This window comes from Dromiciops gliroides, chromosome 1, assembly GCF_019393635.1.
Source record: "Dromiciops gliroides isolate mDroGli1 chromosome 1, mDroGli1.pri, whole genome shotgun sequence".
Lineage (NCBI taxonomy): Eukaryota > Metazoa > Chordata > Mammalia > Microbiotheria > Microbiotheriidae > Dromiciops > Dromiciops gliroides.
The window spans coordinates 55,273,531-55,291,429 of NC_057861.1; the positions used below are offsets into that span (position 1 = coordinate 55,273,531).

The 17,899-nt window shown below is 46.0% G+C and overlaps 1 protein-coding gene across 1 annotated transcript; it reads right to left on the reverse strand.

Annotated features, from left to right (window-relative positions):
- Positions 1-1,887: 1,887 nt before the first annotated feature.
- Positions 1,888-15,791, reverse strand: SLC39A3 (solute carrier family 39 member 3). Its single transcript, XM_043976773.1, has 3 exons — positions 15,708-15,791; positions 11,694-12,023; positions 1,888-8,190 (listed from the first exon to the last, which is right to left on the reverse strand). Exons 2-3 carry the CDS (start codon positions 11,901-11,903, stop codon positions 7,450-7,452), a joined length of 951 nt encoding a protein of 316 aa, XP_043832708.1. The 5' UTR covers positions 11,904-12,023; positions 15,708-15,791; the 3' UTR covers positions 1,888-7,449.
- Positions 15,792-17,899: the final 2,108 nt, after the last annotated feature.

Sequence of the window (17,899 nt, forward strand, 5' to 3'; positions counted from 1 at the left end):
AGTGCTTTTTTTTTTTTTTAAGGTATACTAAGCACTTTATAAACATTATCACACTGGGACCTCACAACTACCCTGGGATGTAGGTGCTATTGTTATATTCATTTTATTGATGAGGAAACTGAAGCAGAGGTTAGGTGACTTGCCCAGGGTCACACAGCTGTTTAAGTGTCTGAGGTTGCTTTTGAAATCAGATTTTCCTGACTTCCAAGTCTAGTGGTCTCTCCATAGCAATACCTAGCTTCCTTAAATACAAGTATTATTAACTCCATTTTACACACAAGGAGGAACCTGGGGCTCTGAGAAGTTGCATGACTTGCCTAAGGCCACACAGCTAGTGAGTGGCAGAGTGGGAATATTGCATCTCCTATGAGCTCTTCCTCCCTCTACTCTACTCCCTCTGTAATCTAGCTGTGTCTGTTTGGGGCGAATGTTCATTTATACATAGATCTGTTTGTGTAACTTCTACCCCCAAATCTTCAGTGGCTCTCCGAAACTTCTCTGCCTGCCATTAAAGTCCTTCACCACCTACCTTGCCAGTAGGGAAAATGTATGACAAATATGCTTAGTAAAGCAAAATTAAACTCCCATATAAAGAGCTTGCTTTCTAAATGGTGAGAAGGGGTAAGGGCAGAGGCTGACTCCTAGTGTCTAAGGTGGACACTGGGTGAAACTAGACCAGTCTCTTAGGGGTACATGGGACCGTGCTGGAAAGGAATGGCTTGGCTTGAGTCTTTCTCAAGGTGCAGAAGAGGGCAAGAACAATATACATGGAGGCAGCATGGCACTCTGGGAAGAGGGCGTACACAGGGGAAAACCTCAGCTTGCACCCTGCCTCTGCCCCTTACCGGGGCAGCTACCCAGGGCACCACCCGTACCTCCGGGTCCTCTTTTATTCTTCTCCTCCCGCCCCCCACCCCATTCAAACTGTACTACTCTGAGTCCCCTAAACACATCTTGTGCTTCCTGGACTTTGTTCCCCCCTTGCCCTGTGGCTGCCTATCTGACTCTGCTGTTTTCCCCTCTCCCTCCCCTTGGCCTTTCTATGTCCAGAACCCTGCTCTGCCCTTGTGACCCACTCATAGAATGGCACAGACTGGTAGTTGTCAGAACTCCATGCTGCCATCACTACCCAGTGGGTTCTCCAAGCCCAGCCTTTCCATCCTCCTTTGTGTTTGGGTCTGACTCCCTCACTAGACTGGAAATTTCTCGAGGGCAGAGACACCTTATCCAAACCTGGTATACAGCCCTGCAGTATATTACTCTGGACACAGTAGACACTTAATGTTTAACTGAATAAACACTGAATGAAGTGGTAGCCGGGCATTCATTCCCCAAGTCTCTGGACACCCAATACTCATACGTGTCTCTCCTTTCCATTTGGTCAGGCAATGGGGCAGATTTCAGCCCGTTAAGACTCAATCTAGGAGGGGCAGCTAGGTGGCACAGTGGATAAAGTACCAGCCCTGGATTCAGGAGGACCTGAGTTCAAATCTGGCCTCAGACACTTGACACTTGCTAGCTGGGTGACCCTGGGCAAGTCACTTAACCCCCATTGCCCCACACACACACAAAAAAAGACTCAATCTAGGGGCAACTTAGGTGGCACAGTAGATAAAGCACCAACCCTGGATTCAGGAGGACTTGAGTTCAAATCCGGCTTCAGACACTTGACACTTCCTAGCTGTGTGACCCTGGGCAAGTCACTTAACCCTCAATGCCCCCACAAAAGAAAAAAAAGACCCAATCTAAGTTTTAAAAATCGATGTTACAATTTGTTTTTACAATGTAATGTGGGGAAAAATTCTAAATAAATAAACTAATTAAAATCATAAAGACTCAATCTAGGGGGCAGCTAGGTGGCACAACAGATAAAGCGTTGGCCCTGGATTCAGGAGGACCTGAGTTCAAATCCATCCTTGACACTAGCTGTGTGACCCTGGGCAAGCCACTTAAACCTCATTGCCCAGCAAAAACAACAACTGCAAAAAATAAAACAAGACGCAGTCTAAGGGGTAGGGACCCCCACACCTGGTGAGTCAAGACCATCCAAAATCTGTCCCACCCATGTACCCATTCTCTTCCAAAGGAGTCTGCAGCCCTCACACAGTGTTCTCCCTCAGGGCCCACTTCTCTTTCTAGAAATTTCTGGGGGGAAAATATGGAAAATCAAACCTTTCTGCTTCCATGGGCTACTTCGCTTGAAGGGAATCATTTCAAACAGCGGAGGGACTTGGACAATGACTGCTGCTTCTTCCTAGTCACCTGCAGCTGGGTACTTAAGGCCTGCCTAGCCCTGGCTTTCAATGAATACTCCTGTTCTTGTTCAAACACAGGTTTGCCCCATTGTTTTAAAGAGCTCTCCACTGTGGTTCTGGTTAAACGTGGTTCTTGTCCCATTCTGCTTTTCATCCCTACTATGTTACAAACTGACTTCCTAGACGACAGAGAGGAAAGGAATCTAAACCCAGAACCCGGACAAGGGAACATTAATACGTTTCAATTTTCTGTGGCCATTAGTTACTAGAACCATTTTTCAACTTTTAAAACTGAGAGTGGGGGCAGCTAGGTTGTGCAGTGGATAAAGCACCAGCTGTGGATACAGGAGGACCTGAGTTCAAATCCAGCCTCGGATAACTTGACACTAGCTGTGTGACCCTGGGCAAGTCACTTAACGCTCATTGCCCCGCAAAACCCCCCAAAAAACTAAAATTAAAACTGAGAGTGATCTGAAAGCACATCTAGGCCAACCCCTTTGTTTTAGTGTGGCACAATGGCTTGCACACGGCAGGAAGGAACTTAATTAATATTTTTTTAATTGAATTTGAGTTTGGACTCAGAAAAACCCGGTTGGAAGTTGAGCTGTAATGCTTACTAGTTAACCATGGGCAACTTCCTTAAACTCTGACCCTTCAGTTCCTCATTTATAAAACCAGGATAACTGCCCCATCTGCCTTATAAGGTTGTTGTGAGGATAACGCTAGGAAACTTTAAGATGCTGTTTAACTATCAGTTATGACTTTACAGAAGACGGCTGCAAATTTGGAACTGGAAGGGATCTGACTGATCAAGGCATTTCACAGATGACAAAACTGAGGCCTAGAGAAGTAAGCGATTTGCCCAAGGCCCTGACACTGGTAGGTGGCAAAGCTGAATCTCAAGGTGACACTTTCTGCTGTAGGTCAGGTGATCGTCCAAGGTCTTGGGCCTGCGCAGTGGCAGAGCCCAGAGTGGAAAGCCAGGTCTTTTGGCCCCCGGCACAATCTCCTTTCCATAACACTACATTGCCTCTCAAAGCAGGCCACGTAACAGGTACCAGCAAGTCCAGCCGCAAACAGCCAGGACAGACGGAGCTATCAGACAGGGAAGTCTCCTTTTCCTTTTAACCATAGCACAAGGAAGGAGGCCACGGGGCAAGATCAAGATTCTAGGAATTCATTAAGGAAGGGGCCAGATTCCATTCCACTCCCTCCTTCCACATTTTTAAAAGGGAACCACATTTTGGTGCCTACAGCACACAGCAGTGGTTCCATGAGCATGATTCTTTGTTTCACATGAGCTCCTAGAGGAATGAGAATACAGGAGAGAGAGACAATGGGAAACTGAGGAGTGCTGGCTTTGGCAGAGGGGAGGGGAGATCTGCAGGTATGAATAGCAGCCAGTTTATTCACAGCTGGGTATTCTAAACACATCATTACATAATGCTGAGAGGGCTCCTTTGGTGGGGAAATGTGCACGTGCATCCACACACACATACATCTAGATACCACTTATAGATACAAATGTGTAATTTGGTGTTGGAAAGAACTTAATATTCCCTCATTAGTATGTACAGCAAATAAAGCAGAGAATTACAGAATCATCATACAATTTTAGGATTGGAAAGGACCTTAGAGATCATTTGGCCCAACTGCCTTTGTTTTACAGATGAGGCCCCGAAGGCTGAAGTGTCTGTCTTTCCCCCCAGCTGCCAGGCTAAGGGTGGAGGAGGCTGAATGTGATGCTGGGCCTGGGTGCTTCCAATCAGAATTGATCAAACAGCAAAAGCACCAGGGGGGAAGCTGAGCCAGCTCTGCTGGAGAAGTTGTGCTGATTCAGATGGTCCGTGTGGTAAATAGGCCAACTGCAGGGAAGGTGAGCTTCCAACAGGGTAAACAAGCTTCCTGGCAGTCCCAAGGTGCCTCCCCTCCACCCCAGTGACTTGCCAGCAGTCCTGCCCACGTGGCTCACTCCTCCAGAGGGTAAAAGCATCTTCTGAGTCTCTGATCCAGCGGGTAAGAGTCACCAGGGCAGATTAATCCTGTACCCTCTCATGAGCTAAGGAGCAAACAGACCCTCTGGACTGGAGAATCTTGCTTCTCTGAGAAGTTCTGAAGAAGCCAGAAAAAGCCACTCCCAGAATTTTTGCTTGGCCGCCTTGCCCATTTCATGATATGCTGGCCACCTTCTGATACTGTCATGCAGACAGTGGCACAAATAGCTTTCCACGAGAAGCTCAATTTCCATGACTATACTCCTTAAGGCAGCTCCTGATCCTTTGCCAGCTAGGAGAGGGGCCTCACCCCTCTTCCCTTTCACCCTCTTCAACAAAAAACCCAAGCCACCCTCAGCAGCTCTCTCCATTCCGCTGCCCCCAGGTCAGCCTCTGAACCTCCCACCCAAAGCTCCAAGCAGAAGAATTCACTTTGCAACCTGGGGACTGCTCAAGGGTGTCAAAGAGCAGTGGTCACTGGTCATTGGCTGATGGCATAATAAGTACTCCAAGGCCACATTGTGCTGGACTCATTTAAGAACCAAGAAGGGAGGGTGTACCCTCCTCCTGACATCAGAAACAAGGATGCTCCAAGCATGGGGTGGGCAGAGCTGTCTGAGAAGAGTACTGTCCAACAAAAGCAGAGCAAAACATCATGTGAACACACAAACCCACTAAAGCCCAGTCACAGCTACCATCAACCCCGGGGTTTAGGAGCAAAGTTAGAAAGCTTAGCAGTCTGGAGGGCAGTTCCCATAAATACCTATTTACAGGCGCCCACTAAATCTGAAGAGGAGCCACTGCTGAGTCTTTTTATTTACGATGATCAAAAGAGCTTCAAAAGACAACTCCCTAAACCCACAGGCTCCTGTGCAATGGTTAAGGAAGGGGACAGAAGGAAAGGAAGCAGAGTGGAAGCCACTTGCTCCAGGGGGACAGACAACGTATGTAAAGCCAAAACAGCCAAAGGAAAGCGTTGGGATCTTCTGGAGTGGAAATCTCCAGAGAGAAGGCCATCTTCCCTCTTCCTGGGTCAGAGGGGGCAGCATTGTTGCAGCCTGCCCCCTTTCCTCGGCCACAACTACTGGCTGAGTAGTTGTTATTAGTGCTGACAGCTGGTGAGGGTGGCACCAATAATCAGGGGTTAGAACTGATTTAAGGGACTATGTTTTAAGTTAGCTTAAAGCGTAGAACAGACTGTGAGAGCTTAATGGGATTAAAGATTTTGAATGTCAGAGACTAAAGGGAGCTTGGAGTGAAGAATACAGACTATTAGACCTGGAAGGGAAGTTAGAACAGAACTGAAGATTGGAATGAGCAGCTCACTTAATCCATCTACCTCTTTTTACGTGCTCAGATTGTGGCAGTAACCTGCCAAAGAGTCCCATAGCAAGCTGTTGGCAGTGTCTAGCTTTGACTCCTGGTCCAGGGCCCCTTCCATTGAACCATATATGAAAGGCAAAGTTTAGTCCCTGAAAATTAGACCATCAGGAGCCACGCAGGACAGAGACCTGGATTCTTCTCAATGGCTCCTTTGTTTCATTGTAGCAAACCAAGCAAGAGCAGCTGTAAAGACTGGAGCCCCGATTCTATTCCAACCTACCTCCCAGACCCTTCTAGCCTCCAAGGAGGCTGGGTGTAGTTCAATTTGTGGGTTTGGGGTTTTGGTGGAGAGTATGTTGAGTGAATAAATAGGCCAATCCCTGATCCCAAGAACTAGGGAGACAAAACATAAAGGAAACTAAAGAGGTTGCAAGGGTTAGAACTGCCAGGCTGTACCACTTTTCTAATCAGCTTTCTGGAAGCTGTGTCAATTGTAGCTTCCAAACCAATCTACTCCAACAACAATGAATTAACTCAGGTCTTTGGTGCAATTAAAACCAAAAGCTATCTATACACAGACATTTACTGATTCTCAGATGATAAGGATACCTAAGCCATTTCCTGACAGTATTTGAAGTGCACAACCTCCATTCCCTTTCATCTTCTCAGGTGCCTCCAAAGTTCTGTTTCCTGGGCAAGCTGTGCCACTCATGCCCTCCTGGCAAAACCAGGTGACAACCCTGGTATGTGGCTGTGGCTGGGCCCCCCCACAGATTTCATCAACGCCTCCTGATTGGAATAAGCCGGTGGCCCCGAGTCACCAGCAGGAAGGAACATTGCTGTGAAATTAGCAAGAGCATAAAACAGAAAACACAATGCTTTCTCAAAAGCTAGTAAATCTAGGGCAGGAAGGAAAATGTGTAGAACCCCACCCCCCTCCCTTCCCTTCTTCCTATCAGTAGTAAGCACATAACCTTAGCAAGCAGAGCACACTCCATCCAAATGCCGGTAACTGACCTTAAGCCTGGGCTGCTTGTGAACAAAGTACCCAAGCAGCTATCCTACTGAACTTCTGGTGACCCCTGCTTTGGGGGTTTTCTACCAAAATCCTACCAACAGTGTTCTTCCTGGATCACCGAGGCCAGGATGGCCAGAACACACTGAAACAGAGGCAGAGGAGACTTCTGAGAGGTCGGGGCCAAGTCAGGCCAAAGACCTGGAATGTCCATGTGTTAATGATACTGATTGTAACCCAGAGGGGAGGGAGAAAGAGAAGAGAGGGGAGGAGAGAGAGAGAGGGAAAGAGAAAGAGAGAGAAAGAGGAATGGAGGGAGAGAGAGAGAGGGAAGGAGGGAAGGAGAGGGAGAGACAGACAGAGAAAAATGGAGTGTCTATATGTTATTAACCACTGAATGGTGGTTTTCCCAATCTGTTCCCCAGCCTTCATCTCCACTTGTGTCTCCTTTGTGTTCTTCAATCATGAGGTCACGCTGCTTTTCACCACACACATCTGACATATACATACATATATATATATATATATATATAAAAGTTGGAGGGTCATATTACAACCTACAGGAGAACTCTGCAGGATGCAGATCCCCTCCGAATGTCGAGCTCTAACTCATAAGCACACACAGGCAGCCCACATGCTCAGCACCACCTGAAGGCCCAATGTGCCGGGACATTGAGCAATGGGTTTGGGGAAACACTCCCTCCTCTGTACAAGTTGCTCACGAGTAGCAGTTCTTCCTCTTTGCTGGCTGGTGGATGGGGAGGTGGGGAAGAGCATGGAGCATCCTTCAGACTTGGGCTCTACTTTCCTGGAGCCTCCATGGAAAGGGGGGAGTGCTTTGGTGAAACTTTTCTCATTGCACCTACCACTTGAAGAACACCAGTCCTGCAAGGACTGCATAGCCCAACACCAAAAAGAGAACTTTCAAGAGACGGTCATTCTTGTCTTCTAATTCTTTCACCAATATCTCAAAGAAAGTCACAAAAAGGAAAGTTCCTCCTGCAAAGCCCTGTAGGAGCACTGAGGCCACACTGCTGGCCACACCCTTGGTCCTTTCAATGCCCACACCAATCCCGATGCCCAGAGGGATCATCAAGCTCACCGTGACAGCCAGCTTGGCTGCATCTTTCATTGGCAATGAGCTCTTCGCCATGTTGATCCCCAGAGCCACAGCCACTAATGTCTCATGAATGGCCACACCAACAAACAAGCTCATGACTTTGTCCCCCTCCTCCTGCAGGCCCAAGGCCAAACCCTCAAAGATAGAATGGGCAGACAGAGCAAACACAAGGCTGAAGAGGCGGAGTGGGCTGGAACGAGAGAGCTCTTGAACATTTAAGCCATGGCCATGGGAGTGATGACCATGCTCTGGGTAAAAGTTGTGTCCACGGGCATTTCCAATAAAGGGGCTCTCATACTCTGAGTCACTTCCCACATCAGAGCCGGCATTGAAGGTCTCTAGGTCAATGAATGAGGGCTTCTCCTTTCGGAAGGTCAAAATGACCTGCTCCACAAATACAGTCATGAAGAACCCCAGGAGCATAATGGTCTCTGCTAAGGGATAGTCTGTGGTGATGTTTCCAAGTTTCAGAACTTCTTGGAGCTGAAGCAAAGGACAAAAGAAAAACCATAAAAGACTTAGAAGTAAAATCATTGTGTCCATCTTCACAACCTCATCCCGGCACCTGACACCATGGCAACAGATTTGGTTTGGGGAAGGGCCATCATGGGACATTCATTCACTCATCAAACATTGACTGACCCCTACTATGTGTGAGACACTGCTGAGAAGTACAAGCTCCTGTGCTTCAGGAGATTGCTATCTAATAGGGGAAGAAGAGAATACCAAATTAACTAGAACACCAGGCAATATACACTAATTACAGCTAGTAAAAATAGTTAACAGTTATGGAGCACTTTGTTTGCAAAGCACTTTATGTATACTGACTGCCGTGCCTCGTTTGATGAATGACTGAATGATATGAACGAGGAATGTGGGGTGATTAAGGAAGGCTTCATGGAAGACATGGTATGCGAACCAGGCCCTGAAAAGCTAAAAGGATTTTAATATGGATAAATGAGAGAAGTGGGGGAGTGGGAAGGGGCAAGGATATTTTGGATCAAAGATGAAAAATGACAAGTTATGGGCATGTACATAGTATGCAGATGGACCATTTTGGCTAGAATGGAGAGTTCATTTAGGAAACTAGGAACACATAAGACTAGAAAGATGGGTAGGGTCTGAATTGTGCAGGATCTTGAATGTCAAGCTAAAAGAGTTAGCTTCGGCATGGCAAGGCACTGAATAGGTTTAAACATGGGTCAACAAACTAATTTTTATGTTTACTAGGACAGATCAGAGAGGGGAATGACTGGAACCAGGAAGACAATGAAGGTTATTGCAATAATTCAGGCATAAGGTGAAGAACCTGAGCCAGGATGGGGGCAGTAGCAATATATAAAAAGGGGGGAAATGAATGAGAAGTTACAAAGGCAGCACTAGCAGGATTCAGTGACCGATTGGATGTATGGGGCAAGAAGTCAAAGATGGCTCTGAGGTCTGGAGCCTGGATGATTTCAAAGTAAACCTACATACCCCCAACCCACCCCCTCCAATCAAAAAAAAAATAAACCACAAAGTAAACCTACAAATTTCAAGACCAACAACACAAAAAATTGAAGGCTATTAAAGTCATTGTCCTTCATAGGGAAATAGCCCAGGGAGAGTCTAGCAGTGATAGTTTAAATATATATATATATACACACACACACATACATATATATATATATATATATATCAGGTTACACTTTCCACATGTGGTTAATCTGGGATATTTCTGTGGCAAATTGCTGCTCTAGAGGGGAAACCAGGAATTCAGTTCAATAATCAATTTTAAGCTGTCTACTGGGTGAAATACTGGAAAGGGAGCAAGGAGCTAGAGTACTGTGCAAGGAAAAAACTAAGTTTAGATAAGATAATCCCTGCTATCACGAAGTTTAGTACAATAGGGAGATGAGAAATATGCATAAATAATTAGAATACACAAGAATAATATGTGAACAGATAAGGATTTTAGAAAAGTGCAAGAACACATGTATCCAACAATGCCAATACTTTCTCATTCCCATTGCAGGACATCCAAAGGAGAAAAATCCCTCTAATTCTACCAACATTCATTCTGATGTCCTGTTGAAAATCTTGATGAAATCTCCCAGTCCTCAACCTCTTCAGTCCCATACTTTGAACAGAGGTGAACTGCTCATCACAAGAATGGCAAACAGGAAACTGGAGAAACATGACAGCTGAGATAAGGAGGTCAAGAAGACCGTTAGTATCTCGGGGAGAATGGGGCACCACAGGGCAGAGATAGAAGAGGGCATGGGCAGATCCTTGAGCAACATTCCAGTTATCTCCGAGGAACCTCCTGCCACAATGGGCCAAGAGAAACAGCTGAATCAAGAGGCAGCTCACTGCACCAGCACTTCCCCAGGTCAGGGAGCAAACAAGCATATATGTGATGGTAAGAAACAATGAGTAAGTGCTAAGAAGGAGCAGTTAAATGCAGGGAGAGGCCAAGTGAGTCTCCAACACTGGAGCAATAGCATGCAAGAGATTTGCTCCTGGATCTTTCTTACCTGGAAGTGTCACTTTGCCAAGTAGAGGGGTTCACTGGTGTCTTTGTTGGTCTAGGGTCAAGGCTCAGGCTGCCCCCCCACACACACACACACATTAGAATTGGGGAAGTAAACAATGGGGAGAGCTGTGATCAGAACCAGAGTAGAGACACCTAGCTGAATAATACCCAGTGAGCTTCCTTTAATCCCCTGGGGCCTGGCAAAGGTACCTCTTAGTAGATGTCAATGCCATATGGGCCCAATTGTTATTATCTCTGAACTAGGCAGAACATTTCTCAGAGAATGGTAAGAAGATAGATGTGGAGTTCTGCTGAGTATTTACACTTCCAAACTTAGACTCCACGACTTCATCACAAATGCTCCATCTTGGCCAGGGCAGTCTCTTTACTGTCCCTCCTCATTCTCCCCATTCTTGTAGTATGCCTGACCTGGAAGGCTTCTTTCTCCACCTGGTCAGAACCTCCTCCCTTTGCTAAGACCGAGTGATCTGTTCCCGAGCCCACCACAGCCTCCTAGACTAATTGTCTGCCTGATGCACCTGGCAGATCCCATAACCACTAGTGTTGTTACTTTATTTTGTGTGTGTGTGTGTGTGTTGGCTGCCCAGAGAAAAGATAAATGACACAAGAGCAAGAACCAGAGCTCAGAACAGTAAACAAAGAACACAGAATGTCAGGTGGAGACTTATAAAGCACAATGCCAAGATGTGGGAGGGCACTTAGAACAAAGAATACACAATGCCAGAGGGGAGAGCACTTAGAACATGGAATACACAATGGCAGGGGTAGACAGAACCTCGAAACATAGAACACAAAATGTCAGAAATGGAAAGATCCTTGAAATAAAGAACATAAAATGTCAGAAATGGAAAGATCCTTATAACACAGAACATACAATGGCAGAGATGGGAGGGACCTCCAGCTGCAATGGGTCCTGTGAGGTCATTGATGGTCCAGGAATCCTCAACCTCTTACAAGGAGGAGCTTCTCATCTTCATTTCCCTGAAAATCTGGGATCATTAAGGGGAGGGAGAGAAGCACACTTAGGGAAGTGCCTCCTCTGGGTCTTGTGGCTGACAGCAAATGCCTTGATCAGACCTGAGGACAGGCTGCCCATTACAGGCAACATAAAAAGGAAACATGGCCACAACCACAACTTGGGAGATCTTACAGCTAAGGCTTTGGGATCTGCTAGCAGATAACTATGTGCTAGTTAGGGCCCTACCTTAGTCATAGAGTCATAAACTGTGAGTCAGAAGACACCCAAAGGAAGCGCCAATCCCCTCACTTTAAAACTGAGGAAACTGGGAAGCCCAGGAAGGTTCAGTGCTCTGTCCAAGTTAGATCCCTCGTAACAGGGATCAGAGTTGAGCACATAGTGGGCACTCTGTTATCTATTAAATACCTCCCTGGGGGACCTTTGGCTGCAAATCTCCAGAACTGCTCCATCCCAGTCAGTAAGCATTCCTACCTTTTCTCTCACAGCAGGAAGCAGGGCATTGAAGCATGTGGCCAGGAAAACGCCGCCTCCAAAAGAGTTGCAGAGAGAGAGGATCTTCTTGGAGCGGTGGGCTTTCTCATAATCGGCCTCAATGATCTTCACGGGCAGGATGGAGCCGAGTAGCATGAGGACAAACACCCCCACCAGGCACAGCAGTTTGGCCACCAGGATCTTCGTCATGTTCACAGCCAGGAACGTTCCGCCTACCAGTGTCCCAAACCTGATGCAGCAGGGGCCAAGCCTCTGGAAGTGCTAATGGCCCCAGAATAGCATCCAGGGACACATGCTTCCAGGCAGCAGCTGTGAATGTTGAGCAAGCAGATATTAAAGCTACATATTCTCCAACCACATGTCACAAGGGGTTCGTCCACTTTGAGGGATCAGGAATGGCTGCATTTCCCACCACCTAAAGCTCTCCACTAAAATGCTATTCCAAGTGATCCTGGGCTCTCAAAGGAAGCCAGGTTATCAGCCTGGAAAGGCTGAGCTCAGGGATGAGCTATGCACCTGTTGGCCAAACGAAATCCAGAGAGAGATGCATCATCAGACTGGTTCTAGGACATTTTTTTTGCAGCTGGTAATTTGTTGGGGGTGGGGCAATCTGAATTAGTAAAGGCAATGCCCACGCAATGAAATTAAAGATCCTCAAAGTATTATTATGGGGGATGGTGATAAGACAGGTACACAGAAAAAGATAACATAACAGAAGCAGTAGAGAATAGCAGAGAGTGTGTTGGACACAGAGACCGAAGGAGAACCAGGAGTTGAATGTCACAGAAGTCATGAGACTCTGAGAAGGTCACATGACCTTGTGGAGCCTCAATTTCTGCTCCTGTAAACTAAGGATGACAACCTCTGCCCTGCCAACCTCACACGACTGTTGTGTGGAAAGTGCTTTGTAAACGATGAAGTGATATGACATAGGACAGGATAAGTACATAAGGGAGTATGAAGAGATCACAAAGGGGAAAAATAACTCCCAAGGGAACCATGTATATATGTTGTAAAGCACAACTGGGACTCAAACTAGGCCTTGAAGGAAGTGGCAGTTCAGGATGGGAAGCAAAGAGAACCTGGCACCCACCAGCACCCTGAAAGAACTCTGGATTTGGAGTCAGAAGAACAGGGTTCAAGTCCTGCTTCAGGCATTCACATCTGGGCAAACCTTTCCCTGAGCTTCATTTTCTCCACATACAGAAGGAGGGGGCTCACCCCCCTTCTAGCTCCAAAGCCTATGAAACCTAACAGCTATGATGCAATCGAAATATGAGGGACACACAATAAGTATAAAGTGTGGGGGCAGGTAGGAGGCACAGTGGATAGAGCACCAGCCCTGGAGTCAGGAGGACCTGAGTTCAAATCCAGTCTCAGACACTTAACACTAACTAGCTGTGTGACCTTAGTCAAGTCACTGAACCCTAATTGCCTCACCAAAAAAAAAAGTGTAGTGAGATTTGAGAAGGGACAGAGCATGTGCAGTTAGGGCTGTTCAGGGAAGGAGAGTGGGAGACACAGAGGTCAGGGACTGGACTCTGAAAGATAATCCAAGATAATCCAAGACTACCAGTTCACAAAGGACAGGCAGTGAGGGAGGCCGAAGTCTGAAAAATAGTGCAGGATAACAGAAAGGTGTGTGGCATACCACAAAGAGAACAAATTCTGAGTAAGCCCTGGATTTGAGTCTTGGCTCTGTCCACAAATAAAATCACCTGCCACAGCTACCTGGGAGACCTCAGAAATGTCCCAACTGACCTTAGTTTCCATATCTATAAGACAAGAGGATTGGAACAAATGATCTCTGAAGCTCTCTCCTCGCTCTCTCTCCCATGAACGTAGAGGAGTGTCCGAGTTAGGAAGGACTTTAAAAACCAATCCCACCAAAATATTACAAAAATGAATGTTGAAAACTATCTTTACATGTAATTGGGAAAAAATAAAATACTACTAAATATTTAATGCTATTAAGTATTATTTGTTATTCATATTATTAAGTAATATTATTTAAGTATTTAAATACTATTAAGTATAATACTATAAAATACTATTAAGAAAAAATGATTGTACATATATAACCTATATCAGATCCCTTGCTGTCTGGGGGAGGGGAAAAGGAAGGGAGGAAGGGAGAAAAATTTGGAACTCAAAAATCTTACAAAAATGAATGTTGGAAAACCAATCCCACCTCATTTTTCACCAAGGGAGAAGCTGAGACTGGGACAAGATAAGACATTGGAAGAACAATCTATCTGTCTTTTAAAGCCTAAGTCTATAGTCTGTTCTATAGGGTTGTATGTAAATCACTTCACAATTTAAAATGCCATATGAATGTCAGTTATCACTATAATTAAGGAAATGAACACTAGATCAGGAGTCAAGAACTCTGGATTCTAGTTTCAACTGTGCCATTAACAAGGGCAGGCATTTAAATGTTCATTATCTGACTGATTCTGGTAAATGAGGGCCCTGGATAAGATGACTTTGAAGTCTCCTTCCAGGTAAGCAACCTTGTAAATAAATGTAATATAGCGGACAGAACAGTGGCTTTATAGTCAAAGTTCCTAGGCTGAAATTTTGTTTCTGCCAATTAAAATCATGATGACCTTGCACAAATCACCTTACCCTCCCTAGGCCTCAGTTTCCTCCTCTGTAAAGTGACAGGGATGTCTTAGTTCAAGCAAGCAAGCAACAAGCATTTATTAAGACCTTACTATGTATCAGGCACTGAGCTAATTGGGGGGGGGGGAGATATAAAGAAAAAAATGCAAACAACCCCTACCCTCAAGGAGCTTACATTCTGTTTTTGGTTTTTGTGAGGCAATTGGGGTTAAGTGACTTGCCCAGGGTCACACAGCTAGTAAGTGTTAAGTGTCTGAGGCCAGATTTGAACTCAGGTCCTCCTAACTCCAGGGCCACTGCTCTATCCACTGCACCACCTAGCTGCCCTAGGAGCTTACATTCTAAGGAGATACTTCAGGTCTCAGCTAAATTGGCAGAGTCTGGTTTCCCCTTGATTCTAATGCATTCCCTCTGATGCTTATCTCCAATTTATCTTTAGGCTGTGAGACCCTTGAGAGCAGACTTGTCTTTTGCCTTTCTTTGTACCTCCAGCACTTAGCTCAATGCCGGCCACATAGGTGCTTAATAATTCTTACATCATTCTACAATGTAGGATTTGATGGCCACCACCACAAACTTAATTAGTAACCCCTCTGTCACTTACTTTCCACTGCTTTTTGACTGACTTACACCAACAGTTAAGCGCAAGGCACACACAAAATGGATACAAAGTAACCTCAAAGGGAACGACACTAGCGACTGAGAGGACTGGGAAAGGACTCCTGCAGATCTTATCTAAGGTATCTAAGGTAATTACTGTGGAGGTACTTAAAGCTTAGTTAATAAATGGAGGGCCATGCACTTCATGGAGGGTGATCTCTAAGGTCCCTTCCAGGTCTTCATCTGTGATGCTACGATAACGTTCACAACTTGCAGCGTGATATAGGGTTATGGGCTCAGGATTTGGAGTCGGGAGGACCTGGGTTCGAATCCTGACTGTCATTTACTAGCTGGGTGACCTTGGGCAAGTCTTTTCTTTGGATCACAGATGAAGGGCTGGAAGGAAGCTTCTAGTCCCACCCCCTCATTTTGCCGAAGAAGAAACTGAGGTCCAAGCAGCGAGGGGAAGGAGAAGGCTTGCCCAAGGCTCGGAGCCTCTGGCCTCCCCCTTGCCGGATCTCCCCTTCTTCCCTCCCTAGTCTCAGGGTCTCTCCCGCCCCCCGCCCCCACCCATCGAGGAGGGACTGGGGGATAGAGTCGGGCCTGGCAGCGTCGAGGAGAGGCCGAAGACCAAGGCCCGACGGCAGCCAGCGGAGACGGTGGGTCTGGCCCCTCTGGCCAGGCTTCCTCGGCCCGCCTCCTCCGCAGCCCCAACCCGCGGTCTCCGCCTCCCGCCACGGCCACCCTCGGGTCAGCTCCGCCACTTACTTCCCACCAGAAGCAGCGCCCCGGGCCAAGTCGCCGCCTCCGCCGTCGGCCGGCCAACGCCTGGAATCCCGCCCCCTCTCGGTGCTTTACCCCGCCCCCGCGTCCATGTCGCTGTCCAATTGGCGTTTTCTCACGCCGCAATCAGGAATCTCGTTACTCATTGGCTTGGAAGGCTATCAATCGGAACCTCCGCCCGCCCACTCAAGCACTCCGCCGAATGGGGTTTAAGAAAAGTGTTCCCCGCCTCAGGGGCTGCAGAGTGCTCCGAGGAAAAAGACCCGGGGAGAAACGGCTACCTGTACGGTAAGGGTTCTGGAGGTAGGACATTTTAAGAGCTGTCCAAGAGAGCTGGTGCTGAATCTCCTTTGAACTCAAGGATGGTTTGGGGGTCTTTCCATAGATTATTTACCCAACCCCCACCAGGGGGCAAGCCTATTACAGTGTTTGGATGGGGGAAGATTTCCTTTCGAAAAACCACCACAAATAATAGCTCACATTTATAGAAATTTGAAGGCTCAAGGCCTACTCCCAAAAGGCAGGCTGTGGTGGGACAAGCAGGTGGAGGTTTAAGGTTGCCAAGGTCTCCCAGCACAATCAACATAGGTGCCAGATGCTCAACTCCTATTCTCTCATCCCCCATACCCAATCTGTTGCGTCTGTTGCTCATTCTACCCTCATGACATCTCTCCTATATGTCCCCTTCTCTCCCCTGACACTACCACCACCCAGGAACAAGCTCTCAGCACTTCAAACTTGAACTATTGCAGTAGCCTTCTAGTTGTTCTCTCTACTTCATCTCTCTCTACTCCAATCTATTCTCCACTCAGCTATCAAAATGATCTTCCCAAAGTTAAAGTATGGCCATTGGTTTTTGTTGTTCAGTCGAGTCAGACTCTTTGTGACCTCATTTAGGATTTTCTTGGCAAAGAGTGGTTTGAAATTTCTTTTTCCAGTTCGTTTTACAGATGGGGAAACAGGCAAATAGGATTAGGTGACTTGCCCAGGGTCACACAGCTATTAAGTGTCTGAGACTATATTTGAACTCAGGAAGATGAATCTTCCTGGCTTCAGGCTCAGCACTCTATCTGCTGCACCACCTAGCTGCCCTAAGTATGACCATATCACTCCAATATTCAATAAACTCCAGTGACTCCCTATTGCCCTTAGGATCAAATATAAAATCCTCTCAATTTTAAAGTCTTTCATAATCTGGTCCCTTCCTATTTCTCCAGTATCCTTACACCTTCCTTCCTTCCATGTACTTTGCAATCCAGTGAAATTGTCCTTCTTCACACATAACACCCCATCTCCCTACTCCATTAATTTTCATAGCTGTCTCCCATCTATGAAATGTTCTTCCTGCTCATCTCTGCCTCCTGGCTTCTTTCAAATCTCAGCTAAAAATCTCACCTTCTGCAAGAAGCTTTTTCCAGTTTCCCTCAATGTGATCTTCCCTCTGAAATTATCTGCTATTTATGCTATATAAATCTTTTTTTGTAAATAGTTGTTTGCATATTATCTCCACCATTATATTGTTAGTAGTTTGAGGTCATTGAATGTTTTCACATTCCTTTGTATCTCCATTCCTTAGTATAAGCATGCACTTTGTTGACTTGTTCATTTAACTTGACTTATGAGAGAGAACATAATTCTCATACCATATGACTATGCAGGATTGGATGCGCTCCACTGCATCAAGATAAGATGGAAAAACCATAGGACTTAGTCAAGAGATCTAAGTTAGAATTCTAGCTGTGTATCCCTGGGCAAGTCATTCTACTTCTTTATCTGCTTCTTTTTCCATAAAATGCACATTAATACATTTTCTCTACTCACCTCAGAGTAGTTGTGAAGAGAAAGCTTTTGTTAAACATCAGAATGTAATAATAATTATTGTCATTTGTATCAACGTCAATAATTTCTAGTATATTATCCTAAAGCAATCTTTTCAATGCAGTTATTTGTTAACAACTTAGCACACAATATAGCAAATGATACTTGCTTTTTTGTGGGGCAATAGGGGTTAAGTGACATACACAGGGTCACCCAACTAGTAAGTATCAAGTGTCTGAGTCCAGATTTGAACTCAGGTCCTCCTGAATCCAGGGCTGGTGCTTTATCCACTGTGCCACCTAGCTGCTCCAATGTGACTACTTTTAAAAGCAAGTATCAGGGGCACTGCTAGGTGGTGC